At 37.8% G+C, this 22,146-nt stretch overlaps 2 protein-coding genes across 5 annotated transcripts; both read right to left on the minus strand.

The window, feature by feature from the left end:
- Nucleotides 1-2,455: 2,455 nt before the first annotated feature.
- On the minus strand, nucleotides 2,456-10,672 carry LOC136676705 (surfeit locus protein 4-like). The gene is made up of 6 exons (XM_066653890.1): nucleotides 10,396-10,672; nucleotides 6,680-6,866; nucleotides 5,720-5,796; nucleotides 5,130-5,173; nucleotides 4,667-4,853; nucleotides 2,456-3,859 (listed from the first exon to the last, which is right to left on the minus strand). Exons 1-6 carry the CDS (start codon nucleotides 10,441-10,443, stop codon nucleotides 3,593-3,595), a joined length of 810 nt encoding a protein of 269 aa, XP_066509987.1. The 5' UTR covers nucleotides 10,444-10,672; the 3' UTR covers nucleotides 2,456-3,592.
- Nucleotides 10,673-12,224: 1,552 nt separating this feature from the next.
- Nucleotides 12,225-21,962, minus strand: LOC136676928 (cip1-interacting zinc finger protein-like). 4 transcript variants are annotated; one of them, XM_066654233.1, is made up of 16 exons: nucleotides 21,832-21,962; nucleotides 20,933-21,152; nucleotides 19,884-20,014; nucleotides 19,349-19,512; nucleotides 18,240-18,339; nucleotides 17,957-17,999; nucleotides 17,337-17,416; nucleotides 16,857-16,915; nucleotides 15,513-15,692; nucleotides 15,201-15,325; nucleotides 14,832-14,925; nucleotides 14,575-14,688; nucleotides 14,324-14,452; nucleotides 14,197-14,251; nucleotides 13,963-14,084; nucleotides 12,225-13,542 (listed from the first exon to the last, which is right to left on the minus strand). In XM_066654233.1, the coding sequence occupies exons 2-16, from the start codon at nucleotides 21,112-21,114 to the stop codon at nucleotides 13,366-13,368; spliced, it is 1,755 nt and encodes a 584-aa protein (XP_066510330.1). In that variant the 5' UTR covers nucleotides 21,115-21,152; nucleotides 21,832-21,962; the 3' UTR covers nucleotides 12,225-13,365. The 4 variants fall into 4 exon arrangements, with proteins under 4 accessions (XP_066510330.1, XP_066510327.1, XP_066510329.1 ...); XM_066654230.1 differs by lacking the exon at nucleotides 17,957-17,999 and adding an exon at nucleotides 18,049-18,136; XM_066654232.1 differs by lacking the exons at nucleotides 17,957-17,999; nucleotides 21,832-21,962 and adding exons at nucleotides 18,049-18,136; nucleotides 21,699-21,797.
- Between the last annotated feature and the right edge of the window lie 184 nt (nucleotides 21,963-22,146).

Genomic DNA, 22,146 nt, shown 5'->3' on the forward strand with positions numbered 1-22,146 from the left:
TGGCATTGTCTCACTGAAACAACCATTGACTTCCCTGGTAAAGACTTTTCCTTCATGGCAGCACATGTCTCTTTTAAAACCCCAATATATACATATACATCACTCATACCTACACACAAGCATGTCAAATGCTTTGGATACTTCTGCACCCAAATAACTCTTGCACCTTTCACTGTCAGCCATCTGGATGGTCCCTTTTTATCTTTGGCACAGAGAACTTGCTATCCATTTATCCTGAAACAAAAAAGCCAAAACATCTGACCACAGCACACATTTCCACTGTTTTTAACACCACTTTAGCTCAGCCTGGGCTCAGAATATTCAGCAGCATTTCTGCACAGAACTGGTGTATGAGTTTCTTCTTTTGTAATAGAGATTAAAGACAATTTATAGGATTGTGGGGAAATGTTGTTCTCTCATTTGTTTATGTTCAGAAGCTATTAAGATGGAATGGTGTGTTTGAGGGGGAAAAAAAAAAGACATTCATGCAATTTAAAGTTTGGAGGTCTTTTGTTGTCAAAAACCTTCAGATGCAATTAATCTGCTGTGAGCAGAGAGATATAAATGGTAATTTAATAATAATTGGTATATAAATGGGCTAAATGAAATGGTTAGGAATGCAGTCTGATGTCAATTCACAGCAGTAAACCATTATTTAACTCCACTACCCTTTGAATAACTTTGAATACATCGCAAAAACTGAACAGTTTGGACATTTTAAGAAATCTGTGAAATTTCCTTTAATAATAAATTTCACATAAGCTCAGTGTAAACTAATAAACAACAATAATTTACAAACACTTATAATTCCTAAACTGAACAGTCATTCATTATCTGTAACCCTTATCCAGTTCAGGGTCACGGTGGGCCCAGAGCCTTCCTGGAATCATTGAGTGCAAGGGAATACACCCTGGAGGGGGCGCCAGTCCTTCACAGGGCAACACACACTCTCACACCTACGGACACTTTTGAGTCGCCAATCCACTTACCAACGTGTGTTTTTGGACTGTGGGAGAAAACCGGAGCACCCGGAGGAAACCCACACGGACATGGGGAGAACACACCAAACTCCTCACAGACTTAATTGTAATTGTGATTTTCTTTTTCTGCAGGCTTGTTATTTTGGCAAAGAACAGCACTTTTTTCTGGTCAGAGGCTTGAACACATATTTTCACATAGAGTTAATCTTGTTTGGTGTGAGATTACACATGATTCAGCTGGTTCTGACTGGCTTAATCCATTCTTAGCCTGTTCACAAGATCAAGTTAGTTTAAATTTCCTTAATTAAAATATAACACCTGATAACACGGTTTGTTATTAAAATGCAACTATTACTATTCTGAAAAATACACTTTCAAACTGTGTTAAATAAAAGTGATTACTCTTTTCAAGGCAAGGCAAGCAAGTTTATTTATAGAGCACCTTTCATACAGAAGCAATTCAAAGTGCTTTCAACCTAGATAAAGGTACAAAAATGTATGTTTTATAGCAAACATCTGTCTGTTGATAACTGGTTCTTGCATAGTTTACTGTGTAGTTTTAACATTGTAATATGGCTGGTAATAAACTGGCCTAACACCAGAGTAGGGTTTAACCAACATGTCCAATCAAATACGGACGCCACCTGCTGTTAAAAGATTGAAAGCGCTTAATTTGTTGCTAGTGGGCAACAAGTTTCTACTGTCTGAGGGGAAAAAAGAGAAACATTATGTTGTGTTTTGGAGTTTACTATATAGTGAACCACTCAAGCAAAACAGTAAAGGAGAAGCAGAAAAAAATGACCCTGTCCAACCTTCCTTACCAGTAGATGCACAAAAGTGAGAGCTGAGAAGAAAGATACCGTCTCCGATTTACTGAAACCACAAAACAGCGAAGAGGGCGAAGTCTGGGGAGGAAATTCCGACTTGTTAATAAATTCCCGCCATTTTAGAAACATGCCGCTCAGACCCCACACTAAAAGTCTTTGAACCAGATATTTAGCTAATTTGTACTCAATGTTCTAAAAGTTAATAGGTAACAGCTAACAAGATTACAGTTGTTATATTGTCATTATATTTTGTTACAGACTCCTATGTCGAAAACGCCTCACACCTTTTAACCTCATCTCATTACCAACTTTAATGTCCGACCTACCCTTATTTTGTAAAATATGTTAAACTGTCTCAACAATGTACAGTTTCTGAATACTCAGTCCAGTCTTCTTTAAGTATTCATAATTGTACATGAAATAATGATGAAAAAATAAGACAGACAAAGCGTCAACATTCCATGTTGGGCAAGGGTAGTTTTGCTTGTTAAGGCAACACAGAGGCCTCTGCTTGGCTACACTGAACTGTAAGTAATAAATTAGATATTCTTTTAGTAGTTATGAATGATAGTCACAGTACATGTGCTGATTCTAAGCTCTCCTAAGTGTATATGTACATACATACACACACTGTAAAGAAATTTTTCATTGAAACAAATTAATTTTTCTTTTTTATTTTTCCCTTTATAATTGTTGAAACATATTTAAGACACTTAGAAAAACAAGTTTTTTTCCACACTTTTTCTTTTTTGTACAAAGAGGAAAAACACTGAGTGACAAATAACAGGGTTTCATTCATCAAACATCCTGCTCTGCTTGTTTTTGAAAAATACTTCTATACTTCTGCTACTTGTAAACGTTAAAGTGACCTGACGACAGACAGTATACACAATTAATAATGCCATATACCGACATAAGCCGTCAATATATTCATACTGTAATGAAATGTGGGAAAAAAAATAAAAAACTTCTAAAAGGCCTTTAAGGATGTTCCATTTATATAATTCTTTTAATAAGAGAAAACATACATTAGGTTCCAACCACATACTGATCCCTCAGTTCTTATATCTAATATACCTGAACTGTAATTAGCACAGGCATCATACCGAAGTAGCCCTACAGAAGTCAACCAGTGTGTTAGAAATGCCAGCACAGCAATGCAATATGGCCTTGAACATCTGAGCGACCATAAACTTACCAATCACAATGACCCATACTAAAAATGTTCAACAAATTAGAATCAGTAATTCTGATTATACCACTTTAAAAAAAAAATCATCAATGCAGCCAGTATTTCAATTATAAAATAAAAAGTAGGAAATTACATGTTTCTTTGGTCAGTGGATTACAATTGGCACCAACATAAATAATCACACAAAAACAGGTGACAGGAATGAGGTGGGGTGGGTGGGACAGTCTGAGATTAGCCAGGAAATAGTTTCAGATCATTTCTATGAATGTAATATGCATGAGTAACAGGTTTTGGCCAGACTTTGTACTAATAAATATGAAAAGAAAAAAAAATGCTTATTAAAAGTGCCCATAAAAATAAACTTAACTGAGAAGACACTCTAAAACCAGAGAAAAGTGAAGACAGTGCTTGGGCTGCAGAAGTAGAGAATGGGTCATATTATTGGTTCCTGGGGTCCCTCACTAGAGGCCACATTTCAAACTGCTCATCACCCCCTATATAGTGCACTTGCTTTGAGTGATTATTAAACCAAAACATACTTCTGAGCACACACTATAGAGTGAGCAAGAGAGCCATTTGAGACATGCCTGGTCTCACCACTCCTTCTTCTTCTCGTCCATAGAGACCCCACCTGGTCCAAGTGCTACTACAAGCAGCAGACCTCCGATTACAGATGTGGTCTGGAAGAAGTCATATTTGAGGAAGTCGTGCATGGGCTTGTAGGCTGGAATGGTCCAGAAGGCATTAAATGAAACGTTGATTATAAAAAGCCAGACAACCAGAGTGAGGGCAGCCAGCTTGGTCTTGAAACCAATGGCCACCAAGACGATCAAAGCGGTGCCCACTAGGTTCTGTAAAATCTGAAAAAATAAAGAAAAAACAACACAGTCAGGTCAGAACACTCATCAGAAAAAATATACTTAAAATTAATATATGATATAGGGTATGGGCAACTGAGGTTAAAATATCGCCTATGGAATGAGCATTTACTTGAATTAATGTGGCCTCTAGTGGTAAAGTGTAGGTATTACTCTAGGAATGGTAACTATTTCAACTTTGTATTTTTGTGTCTGGATCGAAATAAAATGTCACTCTTTCATTTAGTTTCCTGCCAAAATGACAATGAAATACATTTAATATACAAAATTATTTTTTGTGTCAAAACCAAGAATCTCTCTATCCATCAATCTATCTATTAATCTCTCACTAACAATCGAGCAATCAGTGTTTCTATCTGGCCACTTGTTCATTTATGACTTACTGCACCTTTCCAATCTTTAAAAACCAAGTTACAGCCATGTATCTGTAAAGGCTGTTCTGTAAGGTATCTGTGACATTATGTGAACGCAGGTGTTTCTTTGAAGGGAAACATAATCTACCCAAAGTCATTATTTTTGCAGATGCTTTTCTCATCTAAAATAGCTAAAGAAGATATTTCTGAGGATGATTAGACATATGAGTCAAAAATTAATGTTCAATAAATGAAGTGAAAATGGGACTGCTAAGTAGTTTGGGTATCATTGTGAGTCATTCAAAAAGCAAAACAGCATGTATTAACACTGCACTATGCCATATTAATAGTTTAACATGCATAAAGCAGCTATTATTGCCTACTTCATGCATTATGATCAAACCATTGTGTGTGTGAAAAGGGGGTTAGGGCTCACAGAGAGAAAGTTGGCATCAAAGTGGAGCAACGTCATGAACATGAGCACCAGCAGCACGCGACCTCCCAGCTGCATGTACTGCTTAGGAGAGCTCTCTCTAACTGTGGGCACCCCAGCAAACATGCTCCTTCCCTCAGAACGAGACTCAGCCAGCAGCAGCAGCAGACCACCACCCAGCGCCAGGTTCCTTATACAGGGAGAAAGATAAGACAGGAATAGGTTGTTATAAACGTATACTGATATTCTGACTTATGTTAGCATTAATGTAATGTGAGTGTGCATTTTTGACCCAGTGTGAAGCATCCAATCAGAGCACAGTAGCTGACCTTGTATTTCACAAGAGTAGAGCTATTTACGAAACTATTTCAACAGAAAAGGTGTGTGCATGGGTGAACTAATACTGCTAGTATTTTAAATATCCAATATAAGGGTCCATTACAAGTATCCCAATGGTTAAACTCACCTCATCAAAAACTTTGGGTCCCATAAAATGCTATAGGCAATAGTCTGGAAAAGATAATGAACATAATCAATTTTGGAGTTAAAGCCTTCTTAGTGGCCATTAGTCAGTGTAATGTGCTTAAAGAACCAATGAAAAAAAAGCCATAACTAATCTTAGATGAAAGCAGGGGAAATAAGGTAAAATGAGGTAAGGCTTGGTTCCTATCGACCTCTAGTGGTAAATCCTTGCTAATGCTTTGCAGCAGCAAGACCTCATTTTCAAAGTTATGTGTGGTAGTTTATCTTGTGAGGTTAAGAAGGTTTTAACTGTATGATTTTAAATATTAAATGCAGGGTTTTGAAAAGTACCAGATGCTTTACTTTCACAAAAAAGGCAACTAAGTACTGCTGAGCAATCATGAGTCAGCATCATCATTACAAAGAACGTAATTACGTTCTACAGGTACTGATAGTCATTAATATCAAATGACTAATATTATCTCACAAGTCACCCCTTTCCAGCATCTTTTCTAAATGTACAAAAAATGCAGAATGAAAAATGCAATATTTATATATATATATATAAAATAAAATACATGTAAAAAATTATACCTGAAGGCCAATGATTCCAAATAAACCAAAGCAGGCATACTGTACGAAATTCCTGCTGAGAATGAGTATGCAACCACCTGTAAATTAGATGAGTTTTTAAGAATTTTTATTAAAAAAAATGTATTCATTAAAATCCTAATTGTTGCATAATAGAAACATCTTTTACTGTTTACAGAAAGAAATAATACGCTGTGAATTAATCTGACAGCAGAGCTGTAGTTTCTCCTGCACATTCCCTAATTGCATTTAAATTTCAACACAATTAAAAGTTCAAACGTCAAGGAAATTAATTAATTAAGGCTTTTAATTTAAATATTGTAATGCTAGACAAGTTAAGACATTTTAAGAAGCCTCAAACCCTAGTTTTAAAGCTGGATATGTGATTTTTCTTTAAAGATTTTTATTTTATTTCATGAAATGCTCTTTACATCCTTACAGCAATCTGACGACATAAATAAAATGATCCCTTTACTATACAGACCAAAGGACTGTAAAAATTCAGTCCGATAATTTTATTAAGACTGAACTAAACAACCGAAGCTCTTAACTAACTACTAGATCTCCTTGCCCTCCATGAACATGCACTGCAAAGAAAAGAATGGTGGAAGTAGTAAAGGCACCCAACATAAAAATAGTCTGGATAAATCCAGAGAGCACACTAGAGTAAAGATTGATGTTGTTGATGGGTGTTTTCCTAAATGTGAATGCGACATGAAGTAAGTAAATAATGTTTGAAGGTGAGGCACTGCACACCTCTCAAAGGGATTTATCAAGCTGTGTGCATGTTGGCGTATTTTAGAGGAGTGGCTTAAGAATAGGGCTCAAATGACTTATTACTTAAAAACAAATCACCTACTCCAGTTTTAACTGCTCAGTAACACTTTTAAAGAACATATTCAAATATTTGGCATTATGAGATATTGTCCAGTCTTTGTAAAATGTGCAATAGCTTGCTCTTACTTAGCTGCCCCAGTAAGTTTATTAAGACGAAGACTGAAGCAATGAAGAAGCCACATCCCCATGAGCTCTCGATGTATTCTTTCTGCTCATTCCACTGGAACCACATTCTGATACCATCTTCCAGGAAAGTGCTGATAAGACACAGTCGCGCCACATGCGGCAGGTACTGCTTTGTCACTCGCAGAAACTAAAGCATATAACACAGAGAAAAACCAGATTCACATATCTGTACTCTGCATCAGTAGAGAAGGAAATTTATCTCAGAAAGATGATTCACAATCCTTGCTGAAATATACTTATAACAGGCTAATGTATGCATTTAACAGGTTAGTGGAATGTGTTCAGTCAATTGGCATTTGTGATAATACATTTTCAGAAAGAAATAATTATATTACAAACAACACATTACACATGAAAAATACTGTACATATTTTTGCTCTTTAGTAGACATCAGATTCCAAACTGTAAATGAAGCTACAATGACATGTCTACACATGTGGCTAGTAATTAACAAACAGGGAGCAAGAATAAATTTAAGACAAGCGTTTTTGCAGTACAGATAATCATCTCTATGCTGCAACTGTGGATAAACTGAGCTTAAATCACCATTGCCAAAAAAAGAATAATCCATATATAGACACATTTCTTAGGCAATATATGGCCAAGAGAGTGTTTAATTTTGGCTTCTAGCCCAGATTTGAGCAATGAACCTGCTGCACATTACAGGATTTTCAACTTAACATCAGGTCTCCTATGATGCACACATGAAAAAAATCTCTGACACCCTAAATCCCATGTTAAGCTTGTTTGTTGGTTTATAACATTAAACAGTCATTTTGTGCCCACACTGTATTTTTAACTAGGCTGCTATTGGCTGATTCACATCCACTCATGAACTGTGCTGCAGGTCATCTCACACTACACAAGTTGCTCTCGGTTTTAGTCATAAAACTCAAACTTGTTTGAAAATATCAAAGGACAATCGCCCAGTTGGGGGCTTGCTCTGAATGATTTGGATTGATCCAGTGCTGCATTCACCACACTAGATTATCCATGTGACAACCGCTTCACATTCACCTCCAGACCAGGTAACTAATTCAAACTGGAAAAAATTACAGAAGGTCAAAATCAGGGTTAAATCAGGCTAAAAATCATGTAGGGTGAGCAAGGCTTTATTGAGCAGTTTCATCCACCGATGAATTCACTGAACTGACAAGGAATTAAGCACATGGTGGATATATATTGAGCTACAGAAATCACTGTTGTAGCATTCTAACAAAAACTTATCAGCTGACTCAAGATGATAATGTTTAATGTGATACAAGATCTTAGATGAAAAAGTACCCACACAATGAGTAGAAGAAAAAAACAAGTTCATTCATTCATTATCTGTAGCCACTTATCCAGTTCAGGGTCACGGTGGGTCCAGAGCCTACCTGGAATCATTGGGCGCAAGGTGGGAATACACCCTGGAGGGGGCGCCAGTCCTTCACAGGGCAACACAGACACACACACACACACACACACACACACACACACACACACACACACACACACACACACACACACACACACACACTCCTCACAGACAGTCACCCGGAGCAGGAATCGAACCCACAACCCCCAGGCCCCTGGAGCTGTGTGACTGCAACACTACCTGTTGCGCCACCGTGCCGACCACATTACGACTTGTTGAATAATATCATTAAAATGCAAATCAACTTCATTCAACTTTAGATTTACAAACATATCATCATCATCATCATCATCATTGCCGCTTTCAGGGTGGCTGAGTTTTAGAAATATATAATTTATTTATCTATATAAGACAAACATGAAAAATAAATCTGCCTGTACTTCAGAATTTGATCTGCTCCTCTTTAACGCAGGGGGTGATATACTGATATATAAGGAAGAATCAGAACAATGAAGGTCTGTGGTTTAGTGACAGAAAAACTACCTGACACCCGTCATACTTGAATAAGATCAAATTTACTGTAAAGAAAACCAGCCAGGATGCAACATGCCTCTCTGAAAGAAGAAACTGAAGTCATTGTCATGCTGAAGATGAAAGCTAAGAATACAAATTGGCCATATATTTCCTAATTAAACACTGGAATTAAATATATCTTACAGGATGAGGTAAAATCCATGAGCCAGGTTTGTGAAATAAGATACTGTAAGCCTGCACGGTTTCTCGTGTCTCAAAAGTGGAAGTACTGTTATTTGCAGCAGTGTGCCTTCATTATCAAATTGTGGTCCACACCTTGTTGTGAAAGCGCTCTCCAATGACACACTGCATCTGGTCTCTTTTGACCACGCCCCCTACATAATCCACGTCAGCACTGAAAAGTCTAAGCAGCCAATCAGCAATCAACAAGTAACAAAGTAGCCCATATGAATGGGAAGAGACGTTCTGGGCAGTGTGGGACTCAGACAGTAGGCTTCTAGTGGTCAGCAGTATACGAGAGTTATTTGTTTTGTTGCTTGGCAGCTAATGAAAATTTGTGCCGTGGGACATCTGTTACATGGCAATAGGGAAGCATTATTCCCATTTAATGAAGCCTGTGATGCATACAGTGAAGGAAAATGCTATCTTCTGGATCTCTGACATGAATCACAGCTACAGACCTTCACTGAGCTGTGAAGCTTAAAAAGCATAACACTTTGTCCTTTACAACAACTCCAAGGCTGAGGCGATGGTCAAACCACAATAATCAAGTACATAATTCTTTCGTTCACCTTGTCATTTGGAGTTGCACTTACAGCTAATATAATCTGACATACAGCACTGTGCAAAAGCTTTAGACACTTGATAAAATGATGCCTACCTGCGAATTCAAATGTAACAGGCACAAATAAAAAAACATGGAGGTCAATTGTGTTTTGTTTGTGAGATTAGGCCTGTTTTTGTAATCTGTTACAAAGGAAACTTGAATATTGTTTGAATTAATGGCTGGATGCCGATAATTCAGGGATAAAACTTGGATTCGATGTGATCCCAATTGATGTAAGAACACAAGCCCCACAAGGTGAACGGGTCAACTCTGAACTTAAATGTCCGAGGCTAATGCAGGTGTTTATTTAACGGACAGAGTTAAATACACACAGTTAAAATCATGCGAATGTCTATTCAGAGTGAAATTCCCTTAAAACACAATGTTTTTATTGATGTTAAGCCCCATATCAAAATGTTGCCTCATAAAGTCGGTCGCTAAAGTTAAAGAGGAAAGAGCTTTCCTGTAATGCCGTTATAGTGTAAAATGTGTTTTACTGTAACGTTAACAGTGCCTTAACTGTCTGTTCAAATAGGTGAATTGTTAATAAGGCTAGATTTAACGTAAACTGTTTTTCTACAGTAGATTTTTAGTTCTCATCGTTTCTAAACTCCATAAGCCAAAAATTAACAAGTGATCACTGAAATCTTTTCTTAAAACGAACCGGAGTTGTTCTTGTGTCAATGCTCCGTTCCACCTTAAAACTTTCTGGCGCGTCGTAGCTCATCAAACTGTTTCTACTGGTATTGCTGCAGCTTTTAAGGTGGAGCGGATAATTCAAAGAAGAAACTGGCGTATAATTGGGCACTATTCACCTCATTTAACATAAGACACACAGGACTAAATGTGCATGTAAAAACACGTCAACGAAAGTGGCTAAAATGCCAAAAAGACAGCAATAAATCGCTGTATGTCAGTGATTTTCTCGGCCTCACTCACCTGATCCGCCACGTCCTCCGCATTGCTCATCAAACTGTTCTGAACCATCGCACGGAGAGGTAAATATCCCTTTCTTTAAGGTAGGTTATTTTCCAGACTTTTGGTGAACCGGTGTGTAGAGTATCAGTTAGTGTTTCCCTCAGGTGTGTTACAGGTTTTCTAAACGCGATGTCGAGTCGAAGTCTGAGAGCCTGAAGACCATCGCCGCCCCATAATTTTCCCCGCTGTATTCAGCCCCCCACAGGACACACATGGAACTGCATGCCACGTGTACTGCTGCAGCAGCTGGGAAAGGGAAAGTAGTAGTTACCACTTTCCGATTTACCGGGTGTCTTAATCAGTGAACAAACTGTTTGGCTTTAAATGTTAAAACATTTTTTGCGGATGACGTTGCACTGTATTAAATGCAAAGCTGGATCCTTTATGATGTTTTTTGGTCTAAAAATAAATGATAAAATTTATGGAAGAAATCTAGAGCAATTTTGTCAGCAGGACTAAAAAGAATAAATGTATTCAGTTGCATATTCTAATTATATTGACATAACTTTGTATTTTTGGATAATAAATATACTGTGGGAAGCACAGTGGGCAACAGAGTGCCTAACACACCACCACCACCTAGGGTCACTCAATGTATCTGAGCAGTGTGTTCTCCCAGTATCTCCATGGGTTTCTTCCAGGTGCTTCACATTCTTCCCACAGTCCCCAAAAACACATGTAGGAAAGGTGGATTGCCTGTGTTAAACTTCCCACAGGAGGGAATAAATGAGTGTGTGTGATGCTCTGTGATCAACTTGTGCCCTGTGCAGGGTGTTCCTGCCTTGCGTTCTGTGATTCCACTTAGGTTCTGTTATTCCCTCAGGCTCACTACGACCTTGAACGTTATAAAGCTGATTAAAAAAAATGAATGAAAAAATAATACTGTTAATGTCCCCATTGCATCAGCCATTTAACCTCCAAAATCTTCTCTATTTATCCAAATACCATATTATGAAGATAACCCCCTAATACCTAAGATGTAACTAAGTTAGTATGCACTGCTCTATGGATGTGCAATTAGTCCACACCTTTATCTCCTGTTGCTCCTCCTATGCTCACCTCTAGCTCAAAAGCCCCACACCACTAGATGACAGACTGATTCCTTATGTCTATGCCATAAGAAACCCTGTCTGTAGCCACCCATTCTGAGAGTGTGGAACACAGCAATTTCATAACAGAATCAGTCAGCTCCATGGCTGAGCAGTTATTCCTCTCATGCTAAGCATTCTATAATAGAAACACCACAACTTTGAAGTTACCAGTGAGAAAAAAAATGAAGGGGCTTATGATAAAATAATTTTACTAATAAATTCACATAAGCACATTTGTGCAGGAAGGGTCTATTTTCACTCCTATTTCACATTTTGCTCCCAATTCCTGTTTTGGGGTTAAATTTAGTGCATTCAACTGATGAATGGGCACCTGTGCTCACTTGCTCAATATGTCTCATGTCAATGATTCCCTCTTCCATTTTTTAAATACAAAGACTAGTGTTCAAATTACTACATTAAAATCAATAATGCACCATTAATTCCCTATATGGCAAATATGCAGTAAAACCAGGCAATTTTAAATTAAACAATTTCATGATGCTACAAAATTAGCACATATTTCAGCCTATAGCACTTTAGCCATTTCCTTTTATTGGGTCTAAAGGCCTAAAGCTCAATTTAAAAGGCGACATTCACAATATTAATAATTAAATCTCACTTTAAAAAAAAATATAGTTTCTCATCATCTGCTAGCTCTCCAGTGAGTTTGCATGCTTATAACCAGTCTAATGTGTTTACAAGGCCCCAGTGTCTTTAAGTGGGTAAAATACCAAAGTGTCTCGGTCCGACATGCTAAAGTTCTCTCACTCTGCTCATGGCAGAAAAAAAATGCATTTTGGAGGATGAAGAGACTGCCAACCGCTGAGTATGAAAGCATGAACTGAGATGAAGGTATTGCTCTATATCCACCACCATAGGTGGGTAATATTAACTTCAATGTGAACTCTAAATGTAGGAGAGTGCTAACGGCATAGAAGTACTTCAAAACAAGTTACAAGTTAGTTTCTGTGGAAATTCAAACAGTGAATAAAAACTTTTAGACATGTTAATCTTCAGCCACATACAAACAAGTCTATCTTTTCCCCTCAAACATATCGTTCCACCTTAAAAAACGCTGAGCTTCTGAAAATAAACCAGAGAACAGTGTTTCCACAAAATCACAGATGTCCCCTTTAAGGCACAACAAATACGACCTTAGGGAAGAATTCACTTCATAAGTTTTACCACAAAACAGAAAACAAACCTGAAGTGCCAGGGGGAAATCTGCTTTATTTCTTCACTGCTCAGACTGAAGAAAATTATATCCATGTTCACCTTTAAGAGGGACATTGTCCCAAATCATACACCATCAACAATCAAGTGTTTAGAAACCAAGAAGTGAATTTTTGTTTAACAGGTGAAGTCTTGTTCATAACCCAAATATATAAAACCAATATCATTTAACACTGTCTTATTATTTAACATTTAACTTGAATAAATTCAGAACAACTGAACTCTGTAAATACGTACTAGATTGGCTCAGATTCCTAGAGTGACATGGACCAAAACGAAATAAACACTTTTCAATTACCTACAGTGACTTTGCTGTACATTGACATAGTAATCAATTTCAAGCTCCAGAAATAGCTTTTCACATTTTTAGTGCATATGCATTCATCCAGTATTAAAAAGTTATGTGTTTAAAGAAATTATAGTCTTAATGAAGCCGCACAAAGAGCATTTCATAAAATTATTTACAAACAATATACAGTTAAAAAAAAAAAAAACTACATAATAACTTATTAAATACATTTTAAGCCATAACTAGAGGTTGACTGATGATATTAACCACAGTCAGGTTTAGTGCCTAAAGGACACAGGCAATGGAACTGCACTGTTATTATTGTTTGACATGAGCTGGGCATTTAATGCTATCTGAAGGGCTTTTGGATTTTTCTTCCTTACATTTGTCCCCTGTGTCTTCCCCACAGCTGTTTTCTGAATTCTGAGAATCACCTGAAGTGTTAAATAGGCTGTCTGCATCCTTTTGAGGCAGGTCCAGCATGCCTTTGTATTTCTGCAAACAATATACAAAATGCAAATTATGCATATAATTTATCCACATAATCGGGTAATAAATTATTGGCCACCAATATATCGTACATCACTAGTACATACTACATGTAGGTTTAAACTTAACTATTGTTAACTTAAGAGTTAAACTTGCGCATATATTAATTAATTCAGCCTACTAATTAAAAAAAAAGGGACAGACATTTACCATGAAATCATACATTCATTGTCTATAACAGCTTATCCAGTTCAGGGTTGCGGTGGGTCAGGAGCCTACCTGGACTCACTGGGCGTTCGGCTTAATTAATTCATTTTCAAACTATTTTTTCTGACTATATTTATTAAAATAAATAAATAAATTAAAATCAAGTAGAATGTCAGTAGAAATTATGGTATGGACCTTTAAACAACATAAGTTTGTCACCTGTAAGTTTTGGTAGTGCATTAAGGACTTGCAGTGTGTTTCCCGAGCACTGGACTCAAAGTGGTAGAACTTGTGGCAGAGTTTACAGAGGAAGCCTGCAACGGGTACTACAAAACTTGTGCCTGCAAATCATAATTTTCAATTCAGTCAGGTGTGTGTACTAAGCATTAGGGTTAAATGCAGGTGTACTGTGTTGTAGCTTTATAAATTATGTTTTTCAAATTCAGTGCTTACCGTACTGGGTGTCTGGATTATACTCTTTATCGTCATTCATCTCTTCCACAGAAACCTGTTAAGGATTACACATTAGATAGACAAGGACCATTACTGAAGGAATGCTAACAATATGAAGGACACCAACCGGTTGAGTGACTCCATCTTCCTCATCTTCATTTCCTTCTTCCTCATAATCGTCCTCTCCCTCAAAGCAGCCAATGGCATCCACGGTAATGAGTTCCTCCATAATCTCAGGTCCTTTTTCTACTCTTAGCTACAGCAAGGATAGACAACTATTTCATAAACAATCTCATAGAATTACTTGCTTCACAAGACATAACATTAAAACTGTTTTGGAAACAAGTATAGAAACATCTTTCTAGCTCACATACACACCTCCTCAACCCGTTCCTTATGTTCTGGGGATTTCATGTGCTCCACAAATTTGCGCGGCGTTCTGAAATGACGTTCACACACTGTGCAATATGGGCGTGAGGAGACCTTGGCCATCTATGACCAGAATGGCAAAGAATGAGGCAAAGATTGTGTGTGGCTGTTAAGCAGTTACAGATTTAGGCAACTTATGGGTACATTCACAAAGTAAAGCATTAACCATACATATATTTTATGAACTGAAATATCTTGGGTCCCACCTTGTGCATCTTAGTTCTTCTGTGTTCAATAATGTCATCAGTAAAGTGACACTGGCAGGTGGTGCACCAGCGCTGTAGACCTTGCTTTGTCTCCCTGTAACAAACAATGCAACACCGCAGTTAACTTCATATTCAAAGTGATATGAACATTTGAATAGGCAGTATACATCAATAAGGTGAGGGAAGAAACCTGGGGAAACAGGGTAAGAACCCATTAAAAGTGGGAAGCAAGCTGTAACCCAGCAATGAAATTTAAATCTAACATTAGCGAGGTACATTATTTAGTAAATGACATCTAAATCTGGCAAGAGTGTTCTAGGCTGGTTGCTTGGTTCTGACAAATTTTAATAATGTGAAAGCATTCCTTACAAATGTGCTCCTTGTAGAGATTGCTGTATTTGGGGCAGCAATGTGGCCAAACAAGTGTTACTTAGATGCTGAATCTCCATCATCTTCTGCTGATGATCTAGGCTGATCATATGAGTCTGAAATTCCTACAGGAAACAAAGCCTCCAATTCATCAAGTTTGCATACAGCATATAACATTCATTTACATCATATAAAACACAATGAAAGTTTGTTCCATTCAACTCACTATCAAGCTTAGGGCCTCATCTCAAACTGAACATAACAGAGCAAATAGAGAATAAAGTAGAAAAGAACTTTATCAACAATTCCTACCTGTTGGTCAGGGCATGTGACATTGCAGATTTTGCAGCAGAATTTGTTTGTAGCCTCACACATCTCCTTTTCCAGGGCATGACTTGCGGTAGCTGCTATTTCTTCCAGTCCGGTGCTGAAGGCACGGCTATCACTGCTGCGCTGAATGGTCACTTTTAGAGATGTTCCTACACCCTGCACCTGTTGGTCACAATGCATTTGACATAGATGTAAGGGTAAAGTAAATGCTATGCATAATATTTACATCTATGGGATTTGTAGACTTACAGATTGAATCATGGTACAGAAGATGTATATATTTCTCTTTTTTATTTTACAAAGCCAATTACTTTGTTAAAACTTACTTAAACTCCTGCTACATTGACTTGAAAAGAAAGTTTCAAGTTTTTCCCTTGCTTTTGAAAATAATCAACATAAACAATATTATGCACTTACACATTCTTATCCCCATTTCACCCTGGTCTTCAATGTTCAGAACCCCCCCAGACCCCCAGTGGTGGATTATTCCAAGAGCTGCAGGGACATTTCTGTGGTGGTGTTAGTGTGTGTTGCTCTGGTACAGGTGGATCAAGCACATAAGTGCTGCCATTTTTGGGGTCCTGACCATGGGAGAGCAGGGTGAAGCTGGGATAAGAAAGTATGCAGAGAAACAGGTGGACTACATTCTGTAATTGTAGAACTACAAAGTGCTCCTCTACGGTCAGTGGTGCTGATAAAATGGTGACAGACACAAGGTACATGTTACTAATCCAGTGGTTGTTCAATGTACAGTCCTATGCAAATGTTTTAGGCACCAGAGATTGAGATTTAAAAGCTATTTATCTGAGCAGTAAATGCTTATTTGCTAAAAAACAAACAAACATAACATTCAACATTAGAATAAAAACAAATAGCATTATTCCAGTGAGTGTGATACTCTGTGTGAATGTGTTTGTTTAATATTTTCCAAATCTCTCCTTGTTGTTTGAGGTTATCATCCAATACCTAGTTTTACCAGTTAATAATGGTAAATAATGTGTGCTGCTGATTTATCAAATTCATGCAATCAAGGAGAATCTGAATAAAACATTGTTCTTCAAACTCACTGACACCTACTACTTTATATAGAGAAAAAAAATTATCGTATATTTATTTGGTTTTGTATTATTATTTTTTTGTATTGGTTGTGATTATATATAACTTTATACAAGAACTACGCTTACTAAGAAGGCATTAGTTTAAATATATATAATTATTTTAGGTGCCAAAGACTGCCGCACAGTACTATATATACACATGGTTAACAGACAATAAATGATAGTAGTCAGCAGAATGGTGTACATGAAGTCTACTTATCAGCTATACCTCTGCTGTCCTTTCCTGTTCCACATCGTCTTCAGGATCTGTAGAATGATTTTCTTCCTCTGTAGAAAGAACATGGCAAACGTGCACAAATATATAAGCAGGCAGACAAGATTTTCAGTGTAAAAATAACCCCTTAATTAAACTGCATCCTCTAAGCATGCTTCAAATGGGCCAACAAATTCATTCATATCAATTTTTTTTTTTAACGAGAAACATTAAATATACAGAAATTTAAAATCTTAAATTTCTTTACAGCGATGGGAATGGAAACCAGCAATGATGAAGTCTGTAAAATTTGTCAGTCTAAGAATACTAGACCTATAGTTGAGTCTGCAATACAAATTCATAAGACCACAGCAGACTTATCTTATGCTCTTTAAATGTGCACAATTCACCAAGTGTGAACAACAAGACCAAGATTTGAACATCACAGATATAACAGACATCAAAATGGACTAACTGATACTTGACAGTGCTAACCTTCTTGTTCTATATTCACAGATGAATCTGTATCTGCAGACTTCTGTTCTGCATCTCCACTTTCTGACTCTCCATCAGATCTGTGCAAATAAGAATGTGTGAGTTAAGATATACTGAAACATACAATTATTTAAATATATCTAGGTCTCCATCACAATGTTATGTGCAATAAAGAAATTTCAACAGAACAAGAAATCCCAAAAATTATTTCAGTTCCATCCACTATTATGTGAAAAATAAACACTGACAAATGCTCCCGTGATCAGGGGTGGCACTAAAACAAGTGAGATGTGGAAATCTGAAAGGTTTTTGCTTTGATTAGAATCATTTTATCGCCAAGTGCAATCTAATTTTGGGTGTGACGCAGTTCATAGACGCCAGCCCAGACAAGCAATTGTCCCCCTAATGACAGCTGAAATGTCCATGTCACCACACACACCCTCAGTGTTGGGCATTTGGATGTTTTACAAATTTAGAGCTTTTTCCATTCAGGTTTTTAAGTGCATTCTCAAAATTCACAAAACTTGGTGGATGGAAACCCACTTCCATTTAAAAGTGCACTGCCCTGCTGTTTGCCAAAACTGTAAAGGTTATAACTAATGAACAGCCCTTTGTTGTACCTTTGCATAGCCACTTGGGATTGGTTCAAATGCCCTGAAACGTCTGTGGAAAATCAGAGTCAGTATTAGAGAGAAAGTTTAGAATTTAAGACCTCTGATTCCTCTGCTTTTTCACAGGAGGTTCCCTCTGATTAGGAGATGAAGCCTGGCCATCTACAATGGACATTTCTGGTTTCTTTTCTACATTAAATCAAGACAGGATAAACAGATCTTTACAAAAAAATTCAGCTTAAAAAAGTCGGTTAAAAGGGGTGCCACCTTAATACAGACAAAATAAACTCACCCATTTGTGGTGTTTTGGTTTTGTTCATCTGTCCATTATTTTTGCCTGTTGGTGTATGTCCATTTTCTCTCTTCCTCTGAGGACTGTACAGAGAACCCCTCTTAATGACAAAAATTAAAAGAAGTCTTTAAATCACGTATCCTAAGTCTTCATTATAACACCTCTTTTAAAACGTGCACTATCTGAGATTGTACCCGTTTATATAGCATGAAACGACTCATTTCAGCGTGAAGGTGCAGTGGAGTTAAGGTGTCCAGCAGACAAAGAAGCCAGTAGCTGTTCTTAAGGCCTGGCTTAAAGCCAAAGCCTCTGGAAACCCTCCTCGTTTGTTTTGCTCTATCAAACGAGACTGGCACTGCTCACAAAAGCTTTCTCTGAGCAAGATGTCAAAATCCCCTAGCAAACATTCAGGACAACACAACAACTCATGTTCCTCGGTTGAGAAAAAACACACTCGTCTGCAAATACAGCCACTAAAACAGAGTGAGACAAGACCAACACTGGACTGACTTTTCTGATATGAAGAACACCAAGTTCTGCTGACAGTCTCCAACTGGACTCGGAACTCATGGTTGTTCTCCTAGAAGCGCTCTCTGGGGTCAGTGACTCCTCTCCCTGCTGATGTGGTGTGATAGTATAATGGAAAATACTATTCTCTACCTGCCTTTGTTGGGAAATTTACTGCTTCGTTTACTGTTGTGTGGAATCTGGCGTACTGAGAGTGCATGTTGTCTTGAGTGAATGGGCATGATAACCTTAGCTGTTAAGGATATTATGAATTGGTTGAGAATGTTATGAGCTCAGCTTTAGTAAGTAAATGACCTTTTCAGCTTTTGCACTTAGCAACTAAGACAGCAAAGTTCAGACAGGAGGTGTGGTTAAGGCAGGAAAGAGGGCAAGCTGAAGGAAAGGGCATCGCTGGATGACTGTATATGTTTTTTGGTGCAGTCTCTGTTGGCAAAATATCGGATAGTGCACATTTAAAGAAGCAAGTCTTCAGAAAAGAGAGAAAAAAAAGTGTAACTAGTTATATAAATAATTAAAAACAATATTTATATTAATGTTTATTAGAGCCTAAAGCCAAGTCAGTGAAGGCCAAAGACAGTCACCTTATTCATATAATGTCCATACGAGTGGAACTGATGTCCAGGTACAAAACCCATGTGTGTGCTCCTCAATGGTGTACCAAACGGTGCTGGCCCTAGAATTGACTGTCTGATTCCTGTTTGTACAAATGGTGGTGGAATCTGCTTCCTTGGACCACCTGGCATTCCTTTTAAGACAACACCATCAGCAACAACAACAATGATGATAATAATATTAATAATTACAATTATGATTATTATTACAAGTATTCAAAAGTTTGTTAACACTATTCAATTACATATGATTTTATTGCAGAAAAACTGACATCAATTTATAAGAACATGTTAATTTAAAAAAATAAAATAAAAAAAATTATATATACACACACATACACAAAATGTAGGTGTCCAAAATAATAAGCAGAGGTTGAGATCTTAAGAGATAGCTTCATTTGTAGAGAAAATACTGCTTTAAAAAGCAGAATTTAATAAATCAAAAAACCTATTTAGTGACGGCATTTAAAACCAAAATAAAACACAAACAAATACCATTTTGTACCTGGCATTTGGTGCATGACCACTGGCTGCTGCATCATAGGCTTGGGGCCGAGAAGACTCTGGTATCCTGGAGCTGGTCTGACTCCATGAGTTGTAAGGGGTGGGTGGCCCACAGGAGGTCTGTTTGCCATTCTGTTAGTAAACATATAAAAGTCAGAAAGACTGAGGTTACAGTTGACAAAATTAAATGAATGAATGATTTTAAAGGAAGGGCGGCACCGTGGCGCAGCAGGTAGTTGTCGCTATCACACAGCTCCAGGGACCTGGAGGTTGTGGGTTTGATTCCCGCTCCGAGTGACTGTCTGTGAGGAGTTGGTGTGTTCTCCCGGTGTCCACGTGGGTTTCCTCCGGGTGCTCCGGTTTCTTCCCACAGTCCAAAAACAGTGTGTGAGTGTGTGTGTGTGTTGCACTGTGAAGGACTGCCGCCCCCTCCAGGGTGTATTCCCGCCTTGCGCCCAATGATTCCAGGTAGGCTCTGGACCCACCGCGACCCTGAACTGGATAAGCGGTTACAGATAATGAATGAATAAATGAATGATTTTACCGGAAATGTTCTAGCTAAAATTAAGTTAACATATCATTCAGCAGTTAAACCCAAAAACTGCATTTTCCCACAAACCTTTTTCATTTGTTCAGCTTGTGTAAATAACACAACCAACTGTATATTACACAATAATCCATTTACACTACATTGGTCAAAGATCCCAAAGCTAAGTCACAGGGACACTGTGCCCTTAGTCTGCTGCCCTTTTAACTTATTTCTTAGAAAATCAGCTAAATGCACTCAAACCTTTGTTTATGAAAATAAATGGAAAACAATAAACCACTCCTTCTGAATTCCTTTTTAGTAAGAACAGCCAATGGAGCCAACACACTATGCAGACCTACTGCCTCATCACTCTGAAATTTTAAGAAAAGTATGAGTCTGGAATGACTCATTTTTAAATAAAGAGCATCATTACGCAGCCATTTGTAAAAGAGGTCACTTACATATATCTGATTTAAAGACACAGTAACAAAAATAAATGGATAAGGATAATTGGGTCTCACCTTGCCCCTGGATGTATATGATGATCAGAATGAACACGCGGGGGCTGGTTAGGCAGCGACAAAAGAGGAGCTACTGGTGAACGTGTGGATGGCACTCGAGAAAGTAATGGTGCCCTGGGAAACTGCTGTATTTGTGGATAGATATATAAGTGCTGCTGATGCCTTTGCTTTGTTTGAAGCATTGTTTATCCCTCCGCTCCTGACACTCAGAAACACCAGCCTGGACACAATAGTGAAAGACACCAAGAAAGATTTCATACAGATCTTTGTGGATATCAGGTGCACATCAGCTAACAGCTCGTTTCCCACCACCTCTAGATATCCCTGTGTGTCCCCAGAATTAATCATTATATTGTACCACTTTGAATGGCTTTGAAAACTGTTCAATGATTAAATTATGCAGAACTGTCGAAAGAAATTCCGCGGAATATCTCCTTAATCCACTGGTTCTCAGTCCGGGACTTTGTGGGCCTTTATCCTGCATGTTGTAGTTTTCTCCTCGGTCCATCACCTTCACTTCAGCTTCAGAAACGGTTGTTAATTTGATCATTAGTTGTATCAGCTGTGTTGGCAGCAGAGGAATATCCAAATGTACAGATCAGAGGCCCACCGGGACCAGGAGTAAGAACCACTGCTTTAAAAATAGTTCATTTGACTTGACCAAGTAGATTTAGCCAGTAAATAACTTCGACCTGTGATTGGATACTACAAAGTTTAGAGGCATGGTTAAGCTCTTAAAAAGTCAAACTGGATACATAAACAATACCAAGTGAGAGAGACCGTCATGCCGAGCAAGCTACGATAATTAGGAATAAAACGGACTAAATTTCTCTTGACTCGAGAAATTAACCTCCAGAAAAAGACGCTGAAGTCAATGACAACGAATGTTATTTACTCACAGCTCAGTGTTTCACACACCGCTGCCCATCAGTTTTTACAGTGAACCTCCTCTTCATTCAGAGCTGCTACACCTCCGCGGTGAATAGATAAGTGCGCCTCCGTGTGGCCGGGATGTAGTACTCCACTGCACCACACTGCATTTAAAGCTGTAGGAGGCCATTAACTTAGCATTTCTATGTGTGTCTACATATTGAGGAACGAATTTAAACAATCAATAAAATAAATCTTCAGGGGTTTATGTAGAATTTTAATGAGAAGTGTTTCTTTACTCTTTATTTTGTCCTTGCATTGTACAGCTTTATGACATTTATGGA

The sequence above is a fragment of the Hoplias malabaricus genome, chromosome X2 (assembly GCF_029633855.1).
Source record: "Hoplias malabaricus isolate fHopMal1 chromosome X2, fHopMal1.hap1, whole genome shotgun sequence".
NCBI lineage: Eukaryota > Metazoa > Chordata > Actinopteri > Characiformes > Erythrinidae > Hoplias > Hoplias malabaricus.

Coding starts and splice junctions, on each gene's coding strand:
- LOC136676705 (XM_066653890.1), bottom strand. CDS start 10,443: ATGGTTCAGAACAGTTTGATGAGCAATGCGGAGGACGTGGCGGATCAG. Junction 5,797..6,679: donor AAACTTACTGGGGCAGCTAA/GTAAGAGCAAGC, acceptor TCTAATTTACAG/GTGGTTGCATACTCATTCTC. Junction 3,860..4,666: donor TTGATGCCAACTTTCTCTCT/GTGAGCCCTAAC, acceptor TTATTTTTTCAG/ATTTTACAGAACCTAGTGGG.
- LOC136676928 (XM_066654230.1), bottom strand. CDS start 21,114: ATGCTTCAAACAAAGCAAAGGCATCAGCAGCACTTATATATCTATCCA. Junction 14,453..14,574: donor ATAAGGAACGGGTTGAGGAG/GTGTGTATGTGA, acceptor TCCTTGCTGTAG/CTAAGAGTAGAAAAAGGACC. Junction 14,252..14,323: donor AAGATGGAGTCACTCAACCG/GTTGGTGTCCTT, acceptor AATCCTTAACAG/GTTTCTGTGGAAGAGATGAA.